This window comes from Sciurus vulgaris (assembly GCF_902686455.1).
Source record: "Sciurus vulgaris genome assembly, chromosome: 6".
Taxonomy (NCBI): domain Eukaryota; kingdom Metazoa; phylum Chordata; class Mammalia; order Rodentia; family Sciuridae; genus Sciurus; species Sciurus vulgaris.
In genome coordinates, this window is record NC_136466.1 from 114,329,814 (window position 1) to 114,355,764 (window position 25,951).

At 35.8% G+C, this 25,951-nt stretch overlaps 1 protein-coding gene across 4 annotated transcripts; it reads right to left on the reverse strand.

Annotated features, from left to right (window-relative positions):
• GTF2H2C (GTF2H2 family member C) lies at window positions 1-24,621 on the reverse strand. 4 transcript variants are annotated; one of them, XM_079145235.1, is made up of 16 exons: window positions 24,559-24,619; window positions 19,632-19,714; window positions 18,739-18,816; window positions 18,387-18,423; window positions 18,104-18,190; window positions 17,235-17,285; window positions 16,849-16,903; window positions 13,479-13,584; window positions 12,342-12,432; window positions 12,099-12,186; window positions 11,483-11,590; window positions 9,696-9,759; window positions 7,536-7,639; window positions 6,758-6,860; window positions 2,613-2,652; window positions 1-502 (listed from the first exon to the last, which is right to left on the reverse strand). In XM_079145235.1, the coding sequence occupies exons 2-16, from the start codon at window positions 19,685-19,687 to the stop codon at window positions 383-385; spliced, it is 1,188 nt and encodes a 395-aa protein (XP_079001361.1). In that variant the 5' UTR covers window positions 19,688-19,714; window positions 24,559-24,619; the 3' UTR covers window positions 1-382. The 4 variants fall into 4 exon arrangements, with proteins under 4 accessions (XP_079001361.1, XP_079001362.1, XP_079001363.1 ...); XM_079145236.1 differs by lacking the exon at window positions 24,559-24,619 and adding an exon at window positions 24,476-24,537; XM_079145237.1 differs by lacking the exon at window positions 2,613-2,652 and having other exon boundaries at window positions 24,559-24,621.
• Between the last annotated feature and the right edge of the window lie 1,330 nt (window positions 24,622-25,951).

The window sequence follows — 25,951 nt, forward strand, 5'->3', positions numbered from 1 at the left end:
TTTTCATCTTATACTAAATTTTAATTCAATTTTTTACACAAAATTAAAGAATTAAATCACAAAGATTCTATAGTCACTTCAATTATAAAACAACAAGATTATTACATCAACTTAATCATTATAGGTAATTTATCCACAATAATGCATAATGACTTTGAAAACATTATGACTCAAAGTAACAGAAAATTAAATTAAATAGAATGAAATACTCTTGAAGTCTAGGAATTTCTGTGACAGGACACAAATAAAAAATTTTATAAAATATTTTCTTAGCAAAAAGTTCTTTAAATCAGATTTTTTTCTCAAATTGTTTTTCTAAAGAACCATTTTATTTACAGTTACAAATTTCTTTAGCACACACAATGTATACTATATGCTAGAATCAAATACCTGAAGGAGTTGGAATCTTATGAATACAGCCAGGACAACAGTGGAGAGAGTCATGAACAAAAACATCACAGTCTACACAGAAAACATTTTGGCACACAGTACAAACATAGACCTGCAGCAAAGAGAAGAAACACTGAGTGAACAAAACTAGTTTCCTGAAGTACAGCATACTTAGAAGAAATTCAAGTTACTCTGCTCTTTTATATCCCTATATTTTCCCCTACCCATCTATCTATTTTATGTACTGTACATTCTCAAATTTGGGGAAATTTATTTTTTTTCCCAAACCATACTTTAGAAATGAGGGAAAAAGCCTGGCATGTGGCACATGCCTGAAATCCCAGTGAATCAAGAGGCTGAGGCAGGAAGATCACAAATTCTAGGCCAGCCTGGGCAACTTAGCAAGATTGTCTCAAAAAATAAAAAGGGCTAAAGATGTAGCTCAGTGGCAAAATGCCACTGGGTTCAATTCCTAGTACCAAAAAAAAAAAAAAAAAAAAAAAAAAAGAAAGAAAAAAAAATTAAAAAGGAAAAATTTTGTTTTTGAAAACCAGTGCAAACTAGTCTTGAATGCTTAGAGACATCACCTGACAGATTCAAGCAAAAAGAGAAGCACAAAAATTAAGCCAGGCACAGTGGTGCCAGCCTGTAATCCCAGTTGGCCTGTAATCCCAGCTGCTCATAAGGCTGAGGCAGGAGGATCTCAAGTTCAATTTGGCCTGTAACCTGTAATCCCAGCTGCTCATAAGGCTGAGGCAGGAGGATCTAGAGTTCAAAGCCAGCCTCAGCAAACAGCAAGGTGCTAAGCAACTCAGTGAGACCCTGTTCCTAAATAAAATACAAAATAGGGCTGCAGATGTAGCTCAGTGGTCAAGTGCCCCTGAGTTCAATCCCCAGTACCAAAATAAATAAATAAGTAAATAAAGTAACAAAGTGTTCTACATTTTAAAAAATTTAATGCAGATTTAGTTTTTGGTTTTTTTTTGTTTGTTTGTTTGTTTGTTTTTTTGGCAGTACTGGGGATCGAACTCAGAGTCTTGTGCTTGCAAGGCAAGCATTCTACCAGCTAAGCTATTTCCCCAGCCCCAGATTTAGTTTTATTTAAGAATGGCCTCCTAATTACAAAAGTTATATTTCCCCTTCTAATTAAACCCTTAAACAATATGTCAATTACACATAAGACAGAAAAAAAAATCACTTTCTATAGAATTTAACAAAATTGTTTTATGAAACATGAGAGTAGAATAAATAAGAGATATGTTTTTGTTGTTTTCCTTTTTCATTTTCTTCTTTTTTTATAATTTTTTTTTAAGCAATACTTAAAAAATTTTTTTTTGGTGGTGAGGATCAAACCCAGGGTCATATTAGCATGCAAAGTACAAGATCTACCACTGAGTTATGCCCTTGGCTCAAAACAAGCAATACTTCTAACTAATATTTAATATAACTTATAAAGTACAGTTTTAAATATCAACATGTAGCTTAAGTAGTAAAAAATTAAAGCTAGACACAATTTATATTCTCTGCATTTATACAAGTTTATATATTCAAATTGGCTATCTTCAAAAAAATTTTTTGAATTTTTAGTTGTGGATGGACATGATACCTTTATTTTATTTATTTATTTTTATGTGGTACTGAGGATCAAACTCAGTCCCTTACACATGCTGAGCTATAACTCCAGCCCCAAGAATTTTTTAAAAAGTTTTCTTTTTGTTGTTTTGAGATGCAGTCTAGCCACATTGCCCAGGGTGGTCTCAAACTCCTGGGTTCAAGTGATCCTGCTGTTTCAGTCTCCTGAGTAACTGGGACTATAAGAGCACGCTACCATAACCAGCTCTGTCTTAAACTTTTTTAAAAAATATTTTCTTATTGGCACAAGTATTTTATCTTTGGCCACCTTAATAACTTCAAAATGAGTTATAACAGAACCTGAAGTATAATATGAAGAAACATTTAAAATACTCCCAAACTTAATGCAGTTTAGCTTGAAAGCAGAAGACAAAGTACTAAAATACCTTTATAGCAAAGCTTGAATGCAAAATGATGAAACTATACTATTTAAATTATTTTTCCCATTCTATCTTTACCTACTATAATTATATTTAGAGAGAGTAACCTGATAAAAGCCTGATCTTCAACGACTACTGAAAACTTATCATAGTACCATTTTCTCAGTATTACTTACATATTACTGAACATTTAGAAAGCAATGAACTTACATGTTGGTCTTTCAATTCTCCCTGACATCCATAACAAAATCTGAAAAAGAGAGATTAAGGATCATTTTCTTTCTTTTTTAAGAATTCACTCATTAAAGTAATTCAGCAAAATCTCAATAACTAGAATCAACAGTTTTTAAAATTCCACAGTATGTTCTAAGGTCATTAGATAGCCCAAAATTATTTTTTATTAAAGTTAAATATATGCACATGCTTTTTGAACTAGGATTCTGCAAAAGAATTAAACCCCTCAAAAATTATTTGAGTTACTGTTTTTTAATTCTCCCAAACTTAGTAGACAGTGGTAGAATCCTAGAGGAAGAGAAGAAAACTTCTTATATATAATGACAATGGATGTGTTATAGCTTCATTTTTAATAGTGGTATATAGAGTTAAAAGTTCTCAGAACTGAGGCAGGGGGTATAGCTTAGTGGTAGAGAACATGTATGAGACTGGGTTCAATTCAATTCCCAGGACTCAAGTTACAAGAAAAAGTTGTCAGGGCTTATTGCAAAAAAACAGAAATCCCCTGCCTACCTTCCCCCATTTCATTTCCAGCATCCTAGAATCACTTTCTCCTAAGTACCAACTGTTTGAAGTTACTCATAAGTACCAACTCTTGGCTCTTTATAGGTATTGGCTATGAACCTCCACCTATGAAAGATGAGAATTTAATGTCTCTTTTGACCCTCTCGAATCACATGCTAGAAAAGTGTTCTACCACTGAGCTACATCATCAACCCTTTTTATATATTTTACTTTTATTTTATTTTATTTTTTATTTTTTTGGGTGCTGGGGATCGAACCCAGGGCCTTGTGCTTACAAGGCAAGCACTCTACCAACTGAGCTATCTCCCCAGCCCTTATATTTTACTTTTAGACCTGTCTAAAATTACTAAATTGCCCAGGCTGTCCTCGAACATACAATCCACCTGCCTCAGCCTCCCCAGTAACTGGGAGTACACGAGTGTACCATTTTGCCTTGCAAAATTTACATAACTTTTGACTTGGCAATTTTATCACTAAGAACCTGCCAGGTACTCACACCTGTAAAAATGTTAAAAATATAGATATAAACACTATTTATTAATAGCAGAAGGAATAATTTTAAATACTTAACAGGAGGCAAATGTTTATATAAACTATGATATATCCATAAAATATTCAACAATTTCAAAAAGAACATTGATCTAGCTGGGTGCAATCCTAGCCACTGGGGAGACTGAGGTAAGAGGATCACAAATTCAAGTTTAGCCTCAGCAATTTTAACAAGGCCCTGTCTCAAAATAAAAAATAAAATGGGCTGAGGATGTGGCTCAGTGGTTAGTGGTTAGGCGCCTCTGGGTTCAATCATCTCTGGTACTAAAAAAAAAAGAAAAGAAAAAAAGAAATACAGACAATAATAAATGCTGAATGGGATATGAGGAAAAAGGAACACTTTGTAAATTAGTATATTGATTTTGGAAATCAGAATGGAGGTTCCTCAAAAGACTAGGAATGAAACCACCATTACCCAGCTATATCACTCCCCAATATTTATTCTAAAGAATTAAAGTCAACATACTATAGTGATACTTGTGTACCCATGTTAACAGCAACACAACTCACAATATCCAGATTAGGGAACCAACCTAGGTGTCTGTCAGCAGATGAATGGATGAAGAAAACATTGTGTGTATGTATGTATGTACACACACACACACACACACACACACACACACACACACACAATGGAGTTTTATTCAGCTCAGTGGTAGAGTGCTTGCCCACCATGTGTAGGCACTGGGTTCAATCCTCAGCATCACTTAAAAATAAACAAATAAAATAAAGGTATTGGTCCACCAGCAACTTAAAAAATTTTTTTTAAAAATGAATGAAATTATGTCATTTCAAGGAAAATGGATGGAACCTGAGAACATTGTTAAGTGAAGTAAGTCAAACTTAGAAAGTCAAGGGTCTTATGTTTTCTCTCATATGTAGAAGCAAAAAAAAAAAAAAAAGAAAAAAGAAAAGGTATGTCGGGGGATCACATGGAAACAAAAGGCAGACCAGGGAAAGGAGGAGGTGAGAGAAAGGGGAGCTACTAGGGAATGATATTAACCAAATTATATTGTCATATTTTATGCATGATATGTAACAACATATCCCACTATTATGTATAATTGTAATGTACCAATAAGAAATACAGAAAAAAATAAAAAAGGGCTGGGGATATAGCTTAGTGGTAGACTTCTTGCCTAGCATGTACAAGGCCTTGAGATCAATCCCCAATATCACATACACACAAAGATTGATCTGGATATGCTTATATGAAGTGAAATGACTTCCAAACATTTTTTTACTTGTGAAAAGCAAGCTGTCTGCTAATCAGTGGTTTTAAATCTTGGAATTTTTATTTTGTGTGTGAGTTACTAGAGATTGAACCCAGAGGCCTTCTATCACTGAGCCATACCCCCAGCCTTTCTTCTGAGATAGGCCTCAATTATTGAGGCTGGCCTCAAATTTGCAATCCTCCTGCCTCAGCCTCCCCAGTCTGGGATTACAGACATATGCCTTCATACCTGTCCTGGATGGTCTTAAAAGTAAATCTTTACTTCTCTCTCTCCTTTTTCCTCCCCCCCGCCAGAAGTGCTTAACCACTGAGCCACATCCCCAGTCCTTTTTATTTATTTATTTATTTTTTGAATCACAAATATTGAGTAAAAGAAGACAGAAAACATACACAGGGAGACTGTAATGCAGAATATAGAGGTGTGCCATGACCTGAATCTATATCTCCACAAAATTCATGTTGAAAACTAGTCCCCCCATGGTGGTGGTATTAAAAGGTGTGGCCTCCAGGAGGTGGTCAGGTTATACAGGCTCCACCTTCAAGAATGGGGTTAGTCGGAGATCCAAGATGGTCCAATAGAGGAGGCTGTGTTCCTGGCTGCTCTGTGAAGTGAAATGAAGAAAGCAGACAGGCAGCTTCTCCACAAGCAGGTGAACCAAAAAAAAAAAAAGGATGGGGGTACTTCACTGGAATCTAAAACTGAACATTCAAAGCAGATCAGAACACAGGAGGTTGGATATAATAAAATAAGAAAAAAATCCCCCTCAGCACAGCCATTGCCACAGCCAGGCCAGAAGCTCCAGCCAGGGAGGTTCCACCATGAGAGTAGTAGAGACAGAAGGGAATTAAAGGAACCCACATTTTGGGGAGACCTGAGGCATGGCTGGGTACCAAGTCATTTAGAGACCAAGGACATTGCCCAACAAATCTAAAGGACTCGTTGCACAATATCTGAGTATGGAAAGAAGCTGCCATTTCTAGGTGGCATGTGGAAGACAAAGGAAGGAACCACTTTGCGGCTGCAGTGGGAGAGCCAGCAACTGAGGAAGCTGATTCCTGGCAAACCCGAGTCTGGCCCAAAATATAGGCCTAGTAAACACACTGGATGGCACAGAGTGTGCCCAAGAGACCACAAGAATAAAAAAGGTCCTTTTTATTTTGAGACAGCATCTTGCTAAGTTGCTTTGGGCCTAAGTTGCTGAGGCTGATTATAAACTTGCAGTCCTCTTGCCTCAGCCTCCTGAGTCACTAGGATGATGCACCACCATGCCTAACTTACTTTTCGAGGACTATACAATAACAGACTACCTTTACTTCAGGCTTTACTAGTGAAATTTCATAGGAATATCAGTAATGAAAATACATACAGGTTCCAGATTAATTATGTTCTGCCAACCTCTAATTTTCATTAGGGTGCTAGAATTCAAGAGAGTCAACTATTAAATAATCAAGAATTTTGAAAGTTGAACAGTTAAACTGTTGTAGTCAAAAACTGAACATGGTGAGAACATTTTAGTAAAGAAATCAACATATACTGCCAGTCACAGCTTTTTCTTTTTTAAAGAACTGATTTACCTACAAATATATCACTCATATTACAAATAAGTGAGGTTAGGGAAGTTAATAAATTTCTGGAGATTCAGATCTATTCAATAATGAGTCAGTCAATCATAAGACATTCTACATCTCATTTTCTGTTTTAGAAGTAATCTTACTCAAATTAATATGACTGTCTTTTTAAAAGTAGTAATATTCTATAGACTAGTTTACTTACCACTTGTAACAGATAATAAATTATTCAAGACTCATATACCTTTCTCCTTTATAGTCTTCTAGGGGAATTTCTTGAAAAGCATCCAAAGGAAATAAATGATGGTAAGACCGTGCCAAATGTGGAGCAGACACCAAAGTAAGACCTAACACATAAAACAAAGACATGTTTAATAACCCAAACCTCATGAAGACAATGGCTGAAAAGTCAAATGATGTTAACTTAAGCTTTTTCAATTTATTTTTTAATTTTAATTTTTACAATGCTAGGGATCAAACTCAGGGTCTCATACATGCCAGTAAATGCTCTACCACTGAGCTACATCCCCACTCCTAAAGTGTTTTTAGGATTTCAGGTATTCAATTCTCACTTTACCTGAGGTCCTAAAAGGAGATTCCAGCATGAAGTTTTAGTTCTGACACTAAGTATGTGACCTCTTTTGCAATCCATTTACTCATAAATGAAATAAATTTTATAATTCTATTACTTTAATTCCTTATTCTACATTCACATAAATTATTTATACATTATTATAGTATATATTATAAAGGTTAAGAGCAAGAAAAATGTCTACTAGATCTATTGGAGTAGCTTGAAAGAATACACTTTTTCTTCCCCAGAAAGAGAATCGGGAAACTCTTCATAACACTATGTTTATTCTTGGGAGTACTGGGTACTCAACAAAAAAGTAATCAATTTCTCTTAACACAGATTAAATCCAGAAACACAGGAGTCAACATTTACATTTATTTTAAAAGCAATATAAATGAGGAAGATATTTAAAATTGATTTACCAAATAATAAATAATTGGTGTCTTACCACATATTTTACATTCAACAGGAAGTTCACAGTACTTTGCACGACACTGTGGGCAAAAATAGCCTCCTAATGTAAGCCCTGGCTCAGTGTTATTATCCAAATGCCTGTAGGGGAAAAAAGTTACTTTGAAAAGGTGATATGTACATAAAGATGAAAAGGAGCTAAAGAAAGTGTATTACCTTTATCTTAAACTCTGGTTCTATTTTACAGTCTATTTAAATTTATTTGAAAATATGAATATGTCTTATAGATCACTTAATGCCAGATTCATTTTTTGTCTTTCTTCCGCTCCATTTTTATTTTGAAATGTCTTAAAATTCACTAATCTTCTGCAGTGACTAATCTGCTATTAGTCCTATCCAATGTAATTTTTCATCTATCCTATCCAATTCAATGTACTCTTCATTTCTAAAATTCTGACTTGGGTATTTTTTATACTTCCATATCTCTTATCACTCTCAAGTTCTCCTCTACTTTCCAGAATTTATGAAGTATATTTACAATTGCTATTTTAACATCTTTGCCTATTTACTCTATCAACTGTGTTTTTTCAGGCTGTTTCCGTTCTATAATTTTTCTCATTGTTATAGGTCATATTTTCCCTTCCATGACTACTCATTTTTTTTGTTGTTGTTTTTATTTTTGTTTTTGCAATACTGGGTATTGAACCCAGGGCCGTTCTACCACTGGGCTTCCTCAACCCATCCATTTTTATTTTTTACTTAGAGACAGCATCTTGCTAAGTTGCTGAGGTTGGCCTGGAAATCACTATCTTCCTACCTCACCCTCTTCAGTTGCTGGGATTACAGGCATGTGCCACTAAGCCTGGCACCAAGTTTTTCTTTTTTTGAGACACTGGGGATTGAACCTAGGGCCTTGGGCATGCTTGGCAAGTACTTTACCACTGAGCTACATCTCAAGCCTATGTTTAGTCACTTTTAAAAATTTGTTCTTTTTAGTTATATATGACAATAGAGTATATTCTGACATATTTATGCAGATATGGGTATCTAGTCATTTTTGATTGGCTGCTAGACATGAATTTTATTTTGATTTGGGAGCTAGATTTTTTTAATTGCTTTAAATATTTGGGGCTCTGTTCTGCAATATACTTAAACTTGAAAATAATTTTATCTGTTCAAAGCTTGCTTTTAAGCACTGTTTGGCTGGTCTAGATCAGCCATTAATCTAGGGTTAATATGGTTCTATCACTGTGGACTCTACTAAGTGTCTGTCACAGTAAGAAGTCTTTCCACACAAACTGGTAAGAACATGAACTGTTCTTTGCCCTGTATGAGCTCTGGGGATTATTTTATTTGCTGTTTCCAATGGTTCTTTCCCTGGTTTCCAACAGTTTCCTCATACAAATGTACTGATCAACACTCAGCTGATGACTGATGAGCAAGTCTCTGTTCATGGGATCTCCAGAGAGTTTTCTGTGCAGTTCTTTCCACTCCCACAATATTACAGCCATCTCAGCCTCCCCAAATGCAGAACTTTGTCTCTTAAATTCAGTAAGACACAGACTGCACTGCAACCTGGAAATTCTAGGTAGTAAACTGGAGCAGGCATACGACCTACCTCCTTCATCTCCTTTCTTTCAGGGACTATTACCTGTACTGCCCATTATCCTATGCCTGAAAACCATTGTTTTATGTATTTTGTCTGGTTTTACAGGGGCACAGGAAGGAGGATAAATCTAGCCTGTTACACCTTTATGGGTGGAGGCAGAAGTCTTGATTATGACTGAATATTCACTTTCTTAAATTTAAAACAAGGTATACTCAGAAAAGTCTAGGTTCGATGACTTCGCCTTTTCTCACACACATCCACCAAGGTATAAACATTTTTTAGTTTTCACTTTCTATTTCCATTACTGTTGTTTTTATTATAAACATAAATAAGTGTGTATTATCTAGTCACATCTCCACCTTCCTTTTAGATGACTGATAGCATATTACACACCTCTCTCTATCTTGCTGTTTTACTTGGTGATATATCTTGAAGGTCATGTCATAGAAGCATAGTCATTCCTTTTTATGGCAACATAGAAGGTAATCTTTAATAAAGCCATTATATTTCAGACTCATTTAAAAATTTATAACTTAGCAGAATGAATTTAAAATGTTAAAATATCACTGACAATAGGTCTTTACTTACGCCATGCTGAAAGAGGGTTTTGCATCTTGATCAGACAAAGAAGCAATGGTGTGCTGAGGAAAACCTTCATAGAAAAAAAAATGTGCTGATTTGTTTTCAAAGAACAGAATTCTAGGACTAGGAACTAAAAATGTTTCTACCAGAAAACAACAAAGTTGTACAGAAACTCACTATTATGCCTCTTAGAAGCATACACTTATTTTAGTTTGATACACGGACTATAAATCCAAGCTACGAATAGAGGAAATGGATGAAAGACCTGTCTGCATATGACCTCAGAGTCTAAAGCTCATATCCAGATTTTCTAACTTAATAATAATTAATAGTGCTTTTTTAAAAGAAAAGTAGTTCATAAGTTTTATATATATAATATAATGGAAGCTTATATTACTTAATTCATTTTCATTTTATCTAAGCAAATATTTCTGTGTTTAAAATTTTGGAATGTCTTAACAGTTTATTTTCTGAATATAATTCTAAAGTGTGAAAACAGGAAATGCAGAAACTGTTTAAAAAAAAGAAAAAAAGAGAGAGAGAAAAAGTTCTCATTACATAAAAATTTTAAATATATGTACATATCAACAAATAAATCAGCTGGGTATGGTGGCACATGCCTGGAATCCCAGAGACTTAGGAGACTGAAGCAAGAGGATCAAGAATTCAAACCCAGCCTCAACAACCTGGCGAGGCCCTAATCACCTCAGCAAGTCCCTGTCTCTAATAATAAACAAAATTTTAAAAGGCTGGGGATGTGGTCCAGTAGTTAAACGTCTCCGGAATGAATCCTTGGTACCCCCCCCCAAAAAAAACCAGAAAACAAAAAAAACAATAAATTGACTAGAGAGTGGTAGAGTCATGCTTAGTATGCAAAAAGCCCTGAGTTTAATCCCCAGCATCACAAAAAACAAACAAACAAACAAAATACATAAAAGTAAAGGTGGCACAGTGGAGCATGCCAATAAGACAATTAGTTACTTGGGAAGCTGAGGCAGGAGGATTCCTTGAGCCTAGAAATTCATTCCAGCCTAAGCAACATAGAAAGACCCTCTCTCAAAAATGAAAATAAAAGTAAAGATGAATGAATGACAGGGCTGGGGAGATAGCTCAGTTGGTAGAATGCGTGCCTCGCAAGCACAAGGCCCTGGGTTCAATCCCCAGCACCGCAAAAAAAAAAGAAAAAAAAAGATGAATGAATGACTAGCATCGGGTAACTGAAAAGGCCTTAATATTCCTAAAGGACTCTAACAAATTCGTTCGAAGGACAAATTTTAAGTTTAAACAATAACTTTAAAATGGGATAAGGAACTATATCAGTAAATCAAACGAAGTTAGCCATCATAATATCTAAAATGTACTGAATGTTACATTAAGCACTATTCTAAATGCTTTATTTGTATTAATTCAGTCTTTGCAACACAGAGTAAGGCAGATACTAATATTATTTTACAGATGAAAAAAAATAGGAAAGACAGGTTGACCAGTAATATAAATGGCCAAAAACAAGGTAGAAAAGCATTTCATCTCACTGACATTTAAAAAGCAAATTAAGCAAGGAGAGTCATATTTAAAAAGTCATATATTTTTTCAAAGTAAGGGTAAAAATTTTCATTATAAAATGTTTGGAAAATACAGGAAAACAGGTTTTGTGGTTTTTATTTTTTCTGATTATAAAATATTTAAGTTAAAAAAAGAAATTCATAAATGTTAAAATAACATATAAATGAAAACAGAAAGCCTCGTTTGAAGCAAAATATGCATTTTAAAAATTACACAAAATGTAAACATACCCATACGAATAAGTGAGCATTCGGAACTTGAGCTGGCAGGAGGAGGACTAACATGATGTGTTAGCAATTCTTTGTAATGGCTTTCATCTAAAATAACATGGTATGTGCCTAACAAAATGAAAAGCAAAGAAAAGATCCCAGCTTTGTAGACATAAGAACAAATTATAATTTCTATATAATTCTATAAAAATTTTATCATCTGAAAATGCATATTTTCAAAATAATGATTTGGCTAAATTATCATTTAAAAATATTATATAAGTATTGTATCTCTAAATCAACTTCCCTAGTAATAACAGTAATTATAATTTCAGAACAGTAATTATAATTTAGCAAAAGCAAAGCTTTGAAATCTTTACAAAGCATTTGAGTGAAATTAACTTTTCAAGAGTTATAATACTTTCTCTAATCACTGACATAACTACTGAAAATTCACTGCATTTTGAAATGATTTCTTATAGAATTAATGATATATTTAAGATGACTATCCATATTTTGCACCATGGGATATGAAATGATTTAAATTTAGTAGTGTAAAATGGATTAAAATACCCTAATTTAATGTTATTTCTTTGACAGTAATTATGAGTAAATATTGAAGACAGTAGATACATACCACCAGTTTCACGAGCAAGTACAGTGCAAACCCGAACCTCTGCAGATAATCCAATAACAGACACTCTAATTTTAGCTGCCTTTAGGGTCTTCATAAAATTCAAGAAAATAAAAGATTTTAAGGAAAGAAGAAAAATATTTAAGAATTAATGTATGTGGAAAATAGCGCTCTCAAAACTAGTAATAAATTCACTATAGAATTCTCTTTAGAGTTGTAACTTGAGTTTTGATATATTGGTTGTACCTTGATTAGATCATAAATATTAGATGGATCACAAGTTGTAAGACTGCTAAAGATGATTAGGACTTCTCTACTTGTATGTCCAGGCATGTGTCTATAAAAAGATAAAATACACTCCAATTAGATCAACAAATAAAACTAGCAAAGATTTATCTAACAGAACATTAACATTATACAGTTCACACATTTAGACCACAGAATAAATACCTCAGACACAGAATACCTCATTTGTTTCAACATTACATAAGAATAAATTTTTAGTATATTTTAAACTTTTTTTTTTTTTTTAATATCAGGGATTGAACTCAAGGGTACTCAACCACTGAGCCACATCCCCAGACCTTTTTTATATTTTATTTAGAGACAGGGTCTTGCTAAGTTATTGACGCTGGCTTTGAACTCATGATCCTCCTTCCTCAGCCTCTCAAACCACTGGGATTACAGGCATGCACCACCATGCATGGCATTTTAAACACTTTAACATAAATTTTTCTTTCTCTTTCCTCCCCCAGTGCTAGGGATGGAATCAGGACCTCACACATGACAGACAAGCCCTATACCAATAAGCTACATCCCAAGCTCTACTATAAATTCTTCAAAAATTAGATATAGCTGGTTGTGGTGTCACACACCTATAATCCCCAGTGACTCAAGAGGCTGAGACAGGATTGCCAAGTTTGAGACCAACCTCAGCAACTTACTGAGGACCTAATCAAATTATTGAGACTCGGTCTCAAAATAAAAAATAAAAAGTACTGGGGATGTGGTCCAGTGGTTACCCTGGGTTCAATCTCCAGTACCAAAAAAAACCCAAAAAAACAAAAAAAAGATAATTCACCTACTAAAATGTAAAATAAAAATTACTAACCAACACCAAAATAAACATCATACATGACATTACATATTTTTCCTATGTAACTATTTTTCATAAATGGCTTTATGGAGACCCATGTTAATATATTATCATTTCAATTTAACTCATTCAAAAAACTTTTTTTTTTTTTTTTTTTTTTTTTGTGGTGCTGGGGATTGAACCCAGGGCCTTGTGCATACAAGGCAAGCACCCTATCTACTGAGTTATATCCCCAGCCCTCAAATAACTTTTAAGCCAATTATAAATAAGAAATGCAAAATACTAACTTTAGAGTTTGCATAGCCATGCTTAGGGAATTATAAAGAGATGGTTCTCCATGACACGTCATATCAACAGCTTTCTTCAAAGATGTTATATGTTTCCTTGGGTTTCCTAAAATAAAAATGAAATAATCTTTTTTAATAAAATGCTATGTATATATAACATGTAAATATATACTTCTTCCAAAATTTATATGTTTATGATATTAAAGAATAGAATGCCTTCATTTATATGCTTACCAAATTGCGCTTTTATCAGAAATGTTTGGTAGATAATCTCACTTTATATTGAAAAACAGAACACAAATAATTGTCTCTCTATATCACACATCTCTTTATAGCACACATATTTTTAAATAATATTAAACAAGAGTATCTATATACTTTTTTTACTCTTAATATTTCCATAGTTCATCTTTTTTTCTCTCCCCAGAACTGGGCACCAACTTCAGAGCCTAATACATGCTAGGCAAGTGCTCACTAAGCTACATTCCAGTCCTTTTCATTTCATTTTATTTCATTTTTAGTTTTAGGTGGACATAATACCTTTATTTTATTTTTATGTGGTGCTGAGGATCGAACCCTGGGCCTCATAAGTGCTAGGCGAGTGCTCTACTACTAAGCCATTACCCAGCCACCCAGTCCTTTTTATTTTTGAGACAAGAACTTGCTAAACTGCTCTGGCTGGCCTCTGTCGCTGGCTCTTAGCGGTACAAAATCCACGGATATTTGACACCGCTTGCAGCAACAACTTGCACGGGTCTTATGGGTGGTAGAGTGGAAACTGAGCTACTTCTATCTTTCTCTTTAGTGCACTGCTTTCTTGCTTGCTTGATCATAGAGGATAGAGGAAATGAGGTTTACTTGCTTTGAGAGGAGAGAGAGAGAGAGACTTTGCTTATCAGAGAGAAAGAGACTGCTTAAGAGAGGCTTTGAGAGAAGGACAGGCTTTGCTTAGAGCTTAGAGGAAGAGAGACTTGCTACGCCTCACTTAAGGTCTGCTGGTTCTTACTGGTGCGTCCCGCATCCTGTGAACTAAGAGTGCGTCTACCTAAGGTGCTTTACTGATGCGTCTCAGTTCTCCACTCTGCGATCTGCCTTACGCCGCTTTCTGCTGGCTGCTGTGCCGCTTGTTTCTATTAGCTGCTGTGTCTTCTGCTAGCTGCTGCTGTGTGTCTTTCTACTAGCTGCTGCCTGTTTCCCTACTAGCTGCTATGTCTGCTTCCTTTCTTCTGGCAGCTGCTGCTGTGTGTCTTTGCTGTCTTGCTCCGCCTACGCTTATATCACCTCCAGGAGGTGGAGAGCAGGGCCATGCCTCTTATGCAAAGATTAGGCCAGACGCTAGATGTCTGAGCAGGCACAATTAGGAGTGCTTGAGAACACATGCGCATACACTGTGTGCATGGACGATAAATCACCTGAGTGTGCTTATGTCAATTAACCTCCTCACTGCCGATGTGATCAGGCGCCACCCTGGCACAGACAACATGGCACAGCCCCCAACAGGCCTCAAAATTTTGATCTTTCTGTCTCAGATTTCTGAGTAGGTGGAATTAAGGTGTGCAAACACATGGTCATATATCATCATTTTAAAGACCAATGTATTTCCACATTTAAAAATCTCTGAAATCAGTATGTCTTATTATCACTGGTAGGTGGGCAGCTTTCATGACATAACCGTCACTGCTTGCTCAAGTGTGGACCTAAGAATAGCTCTTCATATGATATTGCTTCAATTGCACTATGTACATTGTGCTATTCAAGTACCACCACCATAAAAATGTTTTTCAAAAATTTATTAAGCAGGGTGTGATGGCCCACCCACACCTGTAATCCCAATGACTCAGGAGGCTGAGGAAAGAGGATCACAAGTTAGACGCCAGTCTCAGCAACTTAGTGAGATCCTGTCTCTCATAATAAAAAATAAAATGGACTAGGGAAGTAGTTCACTGGTAAAGTGCCCCTGGTTCAATCTCTAGTACTCCCTTCCCCAAAAAGATAAGATTAAAATATATAAAATAATAAAATGTTGGATTTTTTGTTTGTTTTTCACGGTGCTAGGGATAGGACCCAGGGCCTTATATATGCTAGGCAAGTGCTCTACCACTGAACTACTACTAAACTTGTGCTGAAGACATAGACTATGAGGGCCATATAAACTTGGGGGTATTAACAGATATCTTTTCACCTCACGGGAGAATTATCAAAGAATGAAGTGAGACAAGCCAGGATCTGCGAAAATATGTATGTGAAATTAGCCCACCTTTGAACATATATCAATAATTTCCCTTTTGCAGTAAAGCAAGTCTAAGGTTGTTTTTGTTTTGTTGTTTTTTTGAAATGCTGGGGATTGAACCCAGGGCCATTGTGAGCTATAACTTGCAGCTTCAAGATTTTTTTGTTGTTGTTACTTGCAACTGAGTTTTTTTTTTTTTTTTTTTTTTTTGATCACTCCAGGTAAATATACCTCTCATTCCTCACTCCTATAGTGAAAAACTATTAATGAACAAAGTGTGTCACTGCCCTTATGTATATTGACAAAGACAAAGGATTGAGAACCAGATTTAAGGGATGCTGTACTTTTCAAAAGATAAACTAGAATTGACAAAAATATGTAATAGCAAAAATACCAAAGGAAACAAAAACTGCATTATCTTTTAAGAGACTAAAATTCAGTTAACTGTTGTACATGTAGAAAAACTAATTCATTTAAATAGCTACAATTTTCAATTTTTATGCTTTTTGCTCTTTAAATTAGATGTTTTAACTTTTTAAAAATTAAGGTATGGTGAAGCATGCCTATAATTCCAGGGACTCAGGAGGCTGAGGCCTCAGCAACTTAGTAAGGTCCTGTCTCAAAATAAAAAGTAACAAAAAGGAATGAGGATGTAGCTCAGGGATATAGCACCCCTGGTTCAAGCTTCAAACAAAAACAAAAAATTAAGTGAAAGATTAAGTGGAATGGTTATAATAAAGTTATCTTAATATTTTCAGGGTAAGAATATACATGTCTTAAATAAACACATTTTACATTTAACATAATATTATTCACTACTGTGCAGAACTCAATGTAAAACAGTTAATCTTGGTTGGGAGTGTAGCTCAGTGGTAGAGCACTTGCCTAATATGTACAAAGACCTGGGTTCAATTCCCAGCAATGCAAAAATAAATAAATAAATAAAAATAAAATTAAATAAAATAGTTAATCTTAGATCCCAAGAGATACAGGGGTAGAGGGGTCAGATTGTTAAATTGTTTCAAATACAAAGCACAGAAGTCAGTTTCATACTACTTATACAGCCCTTATGAACAGGGTTAAAAAATTGGATAATTAAAGCAAAGTCCTTGAGTCCTGTAAAGGTTATTTTATGCATACCTGAGAGTTCAGTCAGTTTTTCAGCTCTTTTACTCTTAGTTACAATTATTCCAATCTCAAAATAAAAACAAAAATGATTATTAATTTCATACAAAATTATTTACTCTTGATAAGAATTTATTTAACTACAATAAATCAGTACCTATAGAAGAAATAAGCAAAACAGGAGGAACTTTTTCTCACAGTGTTCTGACAAATAAATTTAGCTGTAAGTTCACTGTACATTGTTTAACTTGTAGAGATATTTTGCTTTTCATTGACAAGTGTACCAGAAATGTGTACACACTCTGGGTCACTTAATTCATAGAATAGTCCTATTTTGAAAAAACATATATTTGGCTGGAAAATAGAATTCTTATTCTGAATTCTGAGACATTTCTACATACCTGACTGATAGGATTTTGATCAAAATACTCTTCTATGAAGTATTCCAACAACTGTTTGAAGAAAACAAAAAGGAAATACTATATAAGGGCAAAACAACAATCACAGAGAACATGTCCCATTAATGTTAATGTTCTGTGAAACTTATTTATCAAGCATCACTTCTCATGTTTTGTTTTATTTTAAATTTTTTGCAATGCTGGGAATGGAACCCAGGGCCTTACAGCTCTAGGCCAGCTCTCTGCCTCTGATCTATACTCCCAGTCCACTTTTCATGATTTTTAAACTTATAGATTTTCAAGAAATGTTCAGATATAAAAATATTAAATAGTAAAAACATGTATTTGAAATGGTGGGTGTTAAGACAGAAATGAGCTAAGTTTTAAAAGATGGGCCAGGCACAGTGAAGAACTGGGGAAGCTAAGGTAGGAGAATCTCCTGAGGCCAAGAGTTCAAAGCCAATCAAGATCCCATCTCAAAAAAAAAAAAAAGGATCCATTGGGCCATGACAAAAACAATGCAAACACGGAAAAGATCCACAAAGACAGAGAAGAAAAGCACAACTGACGCTTTTATAAATTAGGAATATGAATGCGCTTGTAAACTGACAAGACAAATTCAATTAAGTCAAAGGAGAATGAAGATTCAGTAAAGAAAATGGATAATTCACAAAGCAAGATCCTGACTTGGGGTGGGAGGATAGAAATTAAACACACAAATAATTAAGTGTTTTGGTTTATTATTTCCCTAAATGACCAGGAAGCACTTCTGCTTAGTTATCATTTATGTTAATCAAAAATAATTATTACATTCTTAAATTTTTTTTCTTTAGAATTCCCTACAATTAGTATATTAAATGATTTTACAATACCTTTAAAGTGCATGTCAATCTATTAGGCTTTAAATCTTGGTCTTCCATTGTTCTTGATGCATCTACTACCACATAAAGGTGGCGCATCTACATAAAAAGGGGGGGGCAATTTCCATTTTTGAGTAAGAAGTAAAAATGGCATTAATATTCACATATTCTGCACATCCATTTTTAATATATTCTTTTATAAGGTTTGTCTTTTACTATTGTTTATTCTATCAAGCCAAAATGTTTCTCTAATCCAAACTATTCCATATTAGCAAAGGAAAAACTAATGACATACCATTCCAAGTCGTACTTGTCCATGGTGCTCAAATACTCTGTTAAAATTATACAAACATTTTAATGGACCACTATATACTAACAAAAAAATCAATACAACTTTCCAACTAATATGTACCTTTTAGTGAAGTAAATTATTAACTTTTTTAATATATATAATGATAAGCACTGTAGATAGTTCCTGGAGACCATATCCCCACTGAGGCAAGGCTAGGTTGCTAGTTCTTTCCCCTATTCAGACAAGAAATCAGTTTCCTTGAATCACAGCTGAAAGGAAGTATTAAGTATGATTATGGATGTTGATTTATGGAATGCATTTTCCTTTTGTAACACATGTAGAAGAATTTATATACCTTTTTCTCTTTGCCTTGAAAAGAATGTCTTCTATTGTAGCTTTAAGTGAACCAGATTCATCTTCTTTAAGAATTTCCCTATAAGAAGTAATTATTTGAAGAGATAAGCTGAAAATATTAACTCAAGAGAAAGGAAACATATGTAAAAGATTTGCACATTTTATAGATTTGTATGTTTTATAGTAGCACAATTCATAATGGCCAAAAACTGTTATCAACCTATGTGTTCATCAACTAATGAATGGATAAACAAAATGTGATATAACAATATAAGGGAATACTATTCAGCAGCACAAAGGAATGAAGCACTAGTATACATTACAACATAGATGACCCTTAAAACAGTATGTTGAATGAATAATAGAACCACCATACCACATATTATATGACTATGTGAAATATCCAGAAATAGAAAAATAGAAAGTAGATTAGTGATTGTTTCCAGGTAGTAGAAATGAAACTGATTGTAAATAAGAATGAGGATCTTATTGGAGTGGTTAAAATGTTCCAAAACTGGGTAGGAGGCACTGGCACTCTCCTTTAATCCCAGCAACTCAGGAAGCTAGGCAGGAGGAACGCAAAGGTTGAGGCTAGCCTTAGTAACTTTGAAAGGCCCTAATAACATAGCAAGACCCTGTTTCAAAAAATAAAAAGGACTGGGGATGTGGATTAGTGGTTAAGTGCCCCTGGGTTCAGTCCCCAGTATTTAAAAAAAAAAAAAAAAATTCCAAAACTGGCTTATGGAAATGGCTCCACAACTCAGTAAATTTTCTTGAAAAATCATTGACTTGTACAATGAAAATGGGAGAATTTTAGCAGATGTAAAATGTAGTTCACTAAATTAAAAGAGAGAGAATGTTCACAAGAAAAAAGGACAATAATGCACTACTTACCATGTCCTCTCATAGCCACCTTCCCATCGCTTAGTTCTTTCAGGTTCTTCATCCATATTTTTAAAAATGTATTATTCAGCACTCTATAAAAAATTAGATCATTAATTTTCTAAAGATGTTTGTTATAAAATGCATACGCTTATGTGAAGTTAAAGAGAAACTTTAAAAAATAAAAAATTGAGAATGCAAGGGTATTTTATGTTAGTTTCTAGTCTATTCAATTGTCATAGAATGAAAGTACAAAACCTTCACGGAACTCTCTTTTTTCTATTTCCAATAAATAATATGAGTACTTATAAATAAACTTGGCACTAACAGAAATAAGTATCTTTTTAAATTGCAAAAAAAAAATGTTTTGTAGATGTGTAATTATGGGAAGTAGGTACAGGTGTAGCTAAAATAAGATTAACCACAACTGAAAATTATTATGGCTGAGTGATAGACACATGATAATTCATCATACTCTTTCTCCACCTTTGTGTAGACTTGAATTTTCTTATAATCAATAAAGTATTTATCTTCTTCTGTAAAGTGTCTGTCCAGTTCCTTGGCCCATTTATCGATTGGGTTCTTTGTGTTTTTGGTGTAAAGTTTTGTAAGTTCTTTATAAATTTTGGAGATTAGTGCTCTATCTGAAGTGTGTATGGAAAAGATTTTCTCCCACTCGGTAGGTTCTCTTAGGTTCTCTTTTCACATTATTTATTGTATCCTTTGCTGAGAAAAAGCTTTTTAGTTTGAATCCATCCCATTTATTGATTCTTGCTTTGATTTCTTGTGCTTTGGGAGTCTTGTTAAGGAAGCCAACATGATAAAGATTCAGGCCTACTTTTTCTTCTATTTGGTGTAGGGTCTCTTGTCTAATTCCTAGGTCTTTGATCCATTTTGAGTTGAGTTTTATACAGAGTGAGAAATAGAGGTTTAATTTCATTTTACTACATATGGATTTCCAGTTTTCCCAACACCATTTATTGAACAGGCTATCTTTTCTCCATTGTATGTTTTTGGCTCCTTTGTCCAGTATGAGATAACTGTATTTATGTGGGTTTGTCTCTGTGTCTTCTATTCTGTACCATTGGTCTGCCTGTCTATTTTGGTGCCAATACCATGCCGTTTTTTTTATTATTGCTCTGTAGTATGGTTTAAGGTCTGGTATTGTGATACTTCCTGCTTTACTCTTTCTGCTCAAGATTGCTTTGGCTATTCAAGGTCTCTTATTCTTTCAGATGAATTTCATGGTTGCTTTCTCTATTTCTATGAGAAGTGTCATTGGGATTTTAATTGGAATTGCACTGAATCTGTATAGTGCCTTTGATAGAATGGCCATTTTGACAATATTAATTCTGCCTATCCAAGAAATGGGAGCTCTTTCCATCTTTTAAGGTTTTCGTTAATTTCTCTCTTTAGTGTTCTGTAGTTTTCATTGTGGAGGTCTTTCGCCTCTTTTGTTAGATTGAGTACTAATAAATATATGAAAAAGTGTTCAACGTCTCTAGTAATTAGAGAAATGCAAATTAAAATAACTCTAAGATTTCATCTTACTCCAATTAAGATGAGTATTATTAAGAACATAAGAAATAATAGGTGTTGGCATGGATGTGGGGCAAAAGGCGCACTTGTACATTGCTGGTGGAGTGGCAAGTTGGTGCAGCCACTCTGGAAAGCAGTATGGGAGTTCCTCAGAAAACCTGAAATGGAACCACCATTTGACCCTGCTATCCCACTCCTCAGTTTATAACCAAATGACTTAAAATTAGCATCCTACAGTAACACAGTCACATCAATGTTTATAACAGCTCAATTCACAATAGCTAGACTATGGAACCAACCTAGATGCCCTTCAACAGATGAATGGATAAAGAAACTATGGTATATATACACAATGGAATATTACTCAGCCATAAAGTAGAATAATATTATGGTATTTGAAGATAAATGAATGGAATTGGAGAATATCATGCTAAGTGAAATAAGCCAAGCCCAGAAAACCAAAGGCTGAATGTTTTTTCTGATAAGTGGATGATGATACGTAATGGGGGTGGGGGCATGGGGGGTAAGAGAAGAATGGAGGAACTCTGGATTACGGAGAGGGATGTGAGAGGGAGAAGGGGGCAGGGGTTTGAAAGATGGTGGAATGAGACAGACATCATTACCCTATGTACATGTATGATTACACGAATGGTATGAATCTACATCGTGCACAACCACAGAAACAAAAAGTTGTACCGCACTTGTGTACAATGACTCAAAATGCAGTCTGTAAAAAGAAAAATAAATTAATAAAAAAAAAAAGCTAAGAGCTATGAACCAGCCTATAGAATAGAATTGCAAATGTATATCTACTTCACTGTGCTGGCAAAAATAAATGAAAAAATAAAACAAGCTTCTTTATATTCTTTTAAAAAAGTATTTATTTATTTAGATACTGACAACTGAACCCAGAGAAGCTTTACAGTCCCAGTCCTTTTTTTTATTTTTTATTTTGAGATAGGGGCTTGTTAAGTTGCCCATGCTGGTCTTGAACTAACAATCCTTCTGCCTCAGCTTCCAGAGTAGCTGGGATCACAAGTATGTGCCATCACATCTGGCATAATCAAAAGTTTTGAAAAATGAAAGTTATCACTTAAGGCTTATAATTCATAAACACACAAATTAAACATACAATAAGACCTCAAATATTTAAGGAAAAAGACAAAGGAAATACTGATATTCAATAAATGGGACAAGTGGTATCAACTGCACGAGAGGATTAAGAGTAATTGGGTATTTTCGCTTATTTTTTCTTTTCTATATGTTCTTATTACATCAACTTCTTGAATAACTAAGGATAAAATCAATGGTAGGTAAAACCCATGAACCATAACCAAGTAATAAACATCCCTAACAACTTTATCACCACCTTTCCCAACGCCATCTCCTTTCCTACTGCATGTTCAATTTCCTTCTTCCATAAAGGATCAAAGGATTTTGTGGGGGCAGGAGGGGCACTGGAGATTGAACCCAGAGGCACTTTACCATTGAGCTACATTTTGAGATAGGGTCTTCCCAAGTTCCTGAGGTTGGCCTAGAACTTGTGATCTTCATACATCTGCCTCCCAAGTAGCTGGGAATATAGGCATTTGCTACTATCCCAGGTCAAGGAATCTTAAGTGCCAAGAAACTGAGGACAATAGCATATCCCCTGTCATTGGCAAAGACAAAGATTAATTTTTGTGTTGAGGACCACAACCAATACTTTACCCCCTAGTTATTCACTGCTTCTATAAAAAGCTATTTTTTTTTTTAATAGAAAGAATTGCCAGGGGTGGTGGCACACACCACTAATCCCAGTAACTCAGGAGTCTGAGGCAGAAGGACTGCAAGTTCCAGGTCAACTTCAGCAACTTAGCAAGATTCTCAACAACTCAGTGAGACCCTATTTCAAAGTAAAATAAAAAGGACTGAGGATATAACTCAGTGGCAAAGTGCCTGTGGGTTCAATCCTCAGCACCAAAAATAATAACAAAATCTGAAGAAATGACCTACAAGTGAACATTTGGAATTAAAATCTACTGACAAGTTGGAGCCTGCTTCTAAGACATCACTGCTTTTTGTGGCACCTACTACAATCAGATTTTATTAACTAAAATTCTGTATTTTTCCCCACTGAATTAACAAACCACTCTTTGACACTGTAAGAAATTCATTTGTTGCAGGAAACTTGGTGAGCCACTTTAATATCATGAAAAACTGGACAATAATTTTAACATCTATGCCATTTTAATACCATGTTGGTGCCTTGAAGGTTTGATATGTGTAGGAGCCCAGGATAGAGACTAAATTCAACATTTTGATTCTGTCTGTGTTATCTGGATTTATTGTGACTCAAGACCAGAAGGATAGGGGTGGTGGCAAAGTGGTAGAGCACTTTGCCTAGCACCTGTGAGGCCCTGGCTTCAATTCTCAGCATCACATGAAAAGATAAATAAATAAAGGTATTGTGTCCATCTAGAATTAAAAAACTGTTTTTTAAGAAACCAGAAAAGCTCACATAATGTTCTCAATATTTTAAAACTCCAAATTTTGAAAACAGGTCCTGCCATTCACCACATCAATATTTAAATTGCACTTTACTTTTAGTTGTTCATTATTCATTCTCTGAAGCTCCTAAACAAAGTAAGAACCAATGAATAGAAACTGGAAGCCGGAAAGATTTTGGCTCATTGTGTACAAGGATATCTTCATTAGAACTGTCTGCAATGGGAAATCAGAGAATGGACAGGAGCTTCATCAAACTACAGATATACAAAAGTTCGATGTTTAGAATTCATTCTATTAACAGAGAAGAGCTTTATGCATCTTGGAGAAAGAGGTACTCTGGAAGATCTCCAATGGCTTATGAATTCCCAATAGTTCATCATCTTAAAAATGTCGCTGATCCATTTCCTGGAATCCAAACCCAGAAGAGCCCCAGTCCGCAAAGTAAGCCTATACTTGGGATTGCTGTTAATATGAGTTCGGAATGCAGCAAACAAATGCGAGTTTCACCAACCATCACAATCTGTAACGCTATCCCTCACACCCTACCCTGCAAAACACGGTAATGAGACGGGCGAGGGTGGTCGCTGTCCCCGTTTTTCAGATATAGAATCAAGGTACAGAAGTTGGTCACTTTTTGGAGGCCACAGGGCAGGAGGTAGTCACAAACTCGAACCCGGCATCACATTGCTAAAACTCTGCCTTAGGTTGAGAACCATTCCCCAGACCGCAGCCCCCCTCCTTCCCCACGGCTGCCAGCACGGAAGCTGTCCTCCGCCTTCACACGTCCCTGCTACCCTAGGAGGCCAGCGAAGGCAATTCGACCTGACCTCGGCCCGAAAGCCCCTCCTTGCCGCCTCACTTGACAGCCTGCCCCTCCTGGGCGCGCACGAACCTCGACCCGCCAACTCACCAGTCTTGCCGGGAAGTTTCTGCCGGAAGCACCGCCCAGTCCTAAAAGAGCCCCGCCAATGTTCTTCCGCAGCGCGCTGCGGTCACGCAGAAACGTTCCGGCTGGGAGCTTGCCAGCCAGAGAGGGGAGCAGGGGAGCAGTGAGTCCCCCAGAGCTGACTGGCTGTTTTCCGACTGGTCTTCACAAAGCAGCGGGAAGAGCGGTCCCTATTCACTTCAGGGAATTTAGAGGCACGGCAACCTTCGTTCCGATCTCTGAGAACGTTGATGTTTGTTGATTTCTAAAGGTTGGGATGAAATACTGTAACCACCGCAGCAAGGCCAGGGCCTTGCTGTGCAACGGTTTCTGGGACTCCTCGGCTACTTTTATTAATTCAACAGATATTTATTAAGCACCTACTTTGGGCCTGATACAGTTCTAAGCGCTGAGAAAATGGTAATAAAAACTCAAAAATCTTTGTCCTGGTGGAGTTTTCCTTCTACTCGGGGGGGAACTATCAAGGTGATATACTCCTGTAATCTCAACTACTGGAAGTCTGAGGGAGGAACATCGGAAGTTCTAGCCCAGCCTGGGCAACTTGGCAAGGCCCTGCCTCAAAATAAAGAATTAAAAGGACTGGGGATGTAGCTCAGTGGTAGAGCATCCTGGTTCAATCACTAAGGGAGGGAGGAAGGATGAAAGGAAGGGTGGGAAACATAGCAAATGGTGGTAGTACTATACAGAAAAATTAAGCTTAGAGAGGGAAAGGGTTGCAGTTTAGAACAGGGTGGTGAGAAGAATTTTCAGTGGGAATTTTTCAATTTAGCCATAACCTAAAGGAAGGAAGGTGTTAATCATAGCATTACTGGAGGAAAAAAATCTCTCCAGGCAAAAGAAACAGCAAGTGCAAAGGCTCTGAGGTAGAAACACATTGGTGTGATTTAGGGACTGTCGCAGTGGGCATAGTGATGTCTCTGGAGTTTTTAGGGCAATGGGTCCCAGGTCCAAGGGGCCCAGAAGACTGGGCTCAAGCACCTTCCCAATATGCCAATTATGGAGAGTAGCTGTGGTGAAGAAAAGAAAAAGAGTTTCAATCAGTCTGGCTACACTGGGAAGAACAAATAAAGAGGTTCAGTGACCTAAGACCTATCTTAAAGGTGTTGACAAGAACGCTGAGGATTTTACAGCAAAGGGGAACCAAGGTAAGGATTGGAGGTTTGTATGGCTTAGAGGAGTTGCAAAGCTGGCAGAATTAGGTAGTCTTGGTCAGGCCATGGTCTGGTTGATCATCATTTGGGGACTGGTTCTAGGAAGCTCCTGGAAAGCCATTATTACTTGAGGGCTCGATTCAATTCCCATCATGATTGCTCCCACTTTGGGGGCAACCTTGGTTCCACATGGGGCAGTTGCTCCT

Excerpts from the sequence above, each read along its gene's own strand:
- GTF2H2C (XM_079145235.1), bottom strand. The coding sequence starts at position 19,687 with ATGGATGAAGAACCTGAAAGAACTAAGCGATGGGAAGGTGGCTATGAG. Across the intron at positions 18,817-19,631 it reads GGTGGCTATGAGAGGACATG|GGAAATTCTTAAAGAAGATG; the intron begins GTAAGTAGTGCA and ends TACTTCTTATAG. Across the intron at positions 16,904-17,234 it reads ATCAAAATCCTATCAGTCAG|ATTGGAATAATTGTAACTAA; the intron begins GTATGTAGAAAT and ends TTTTATTTTGAG.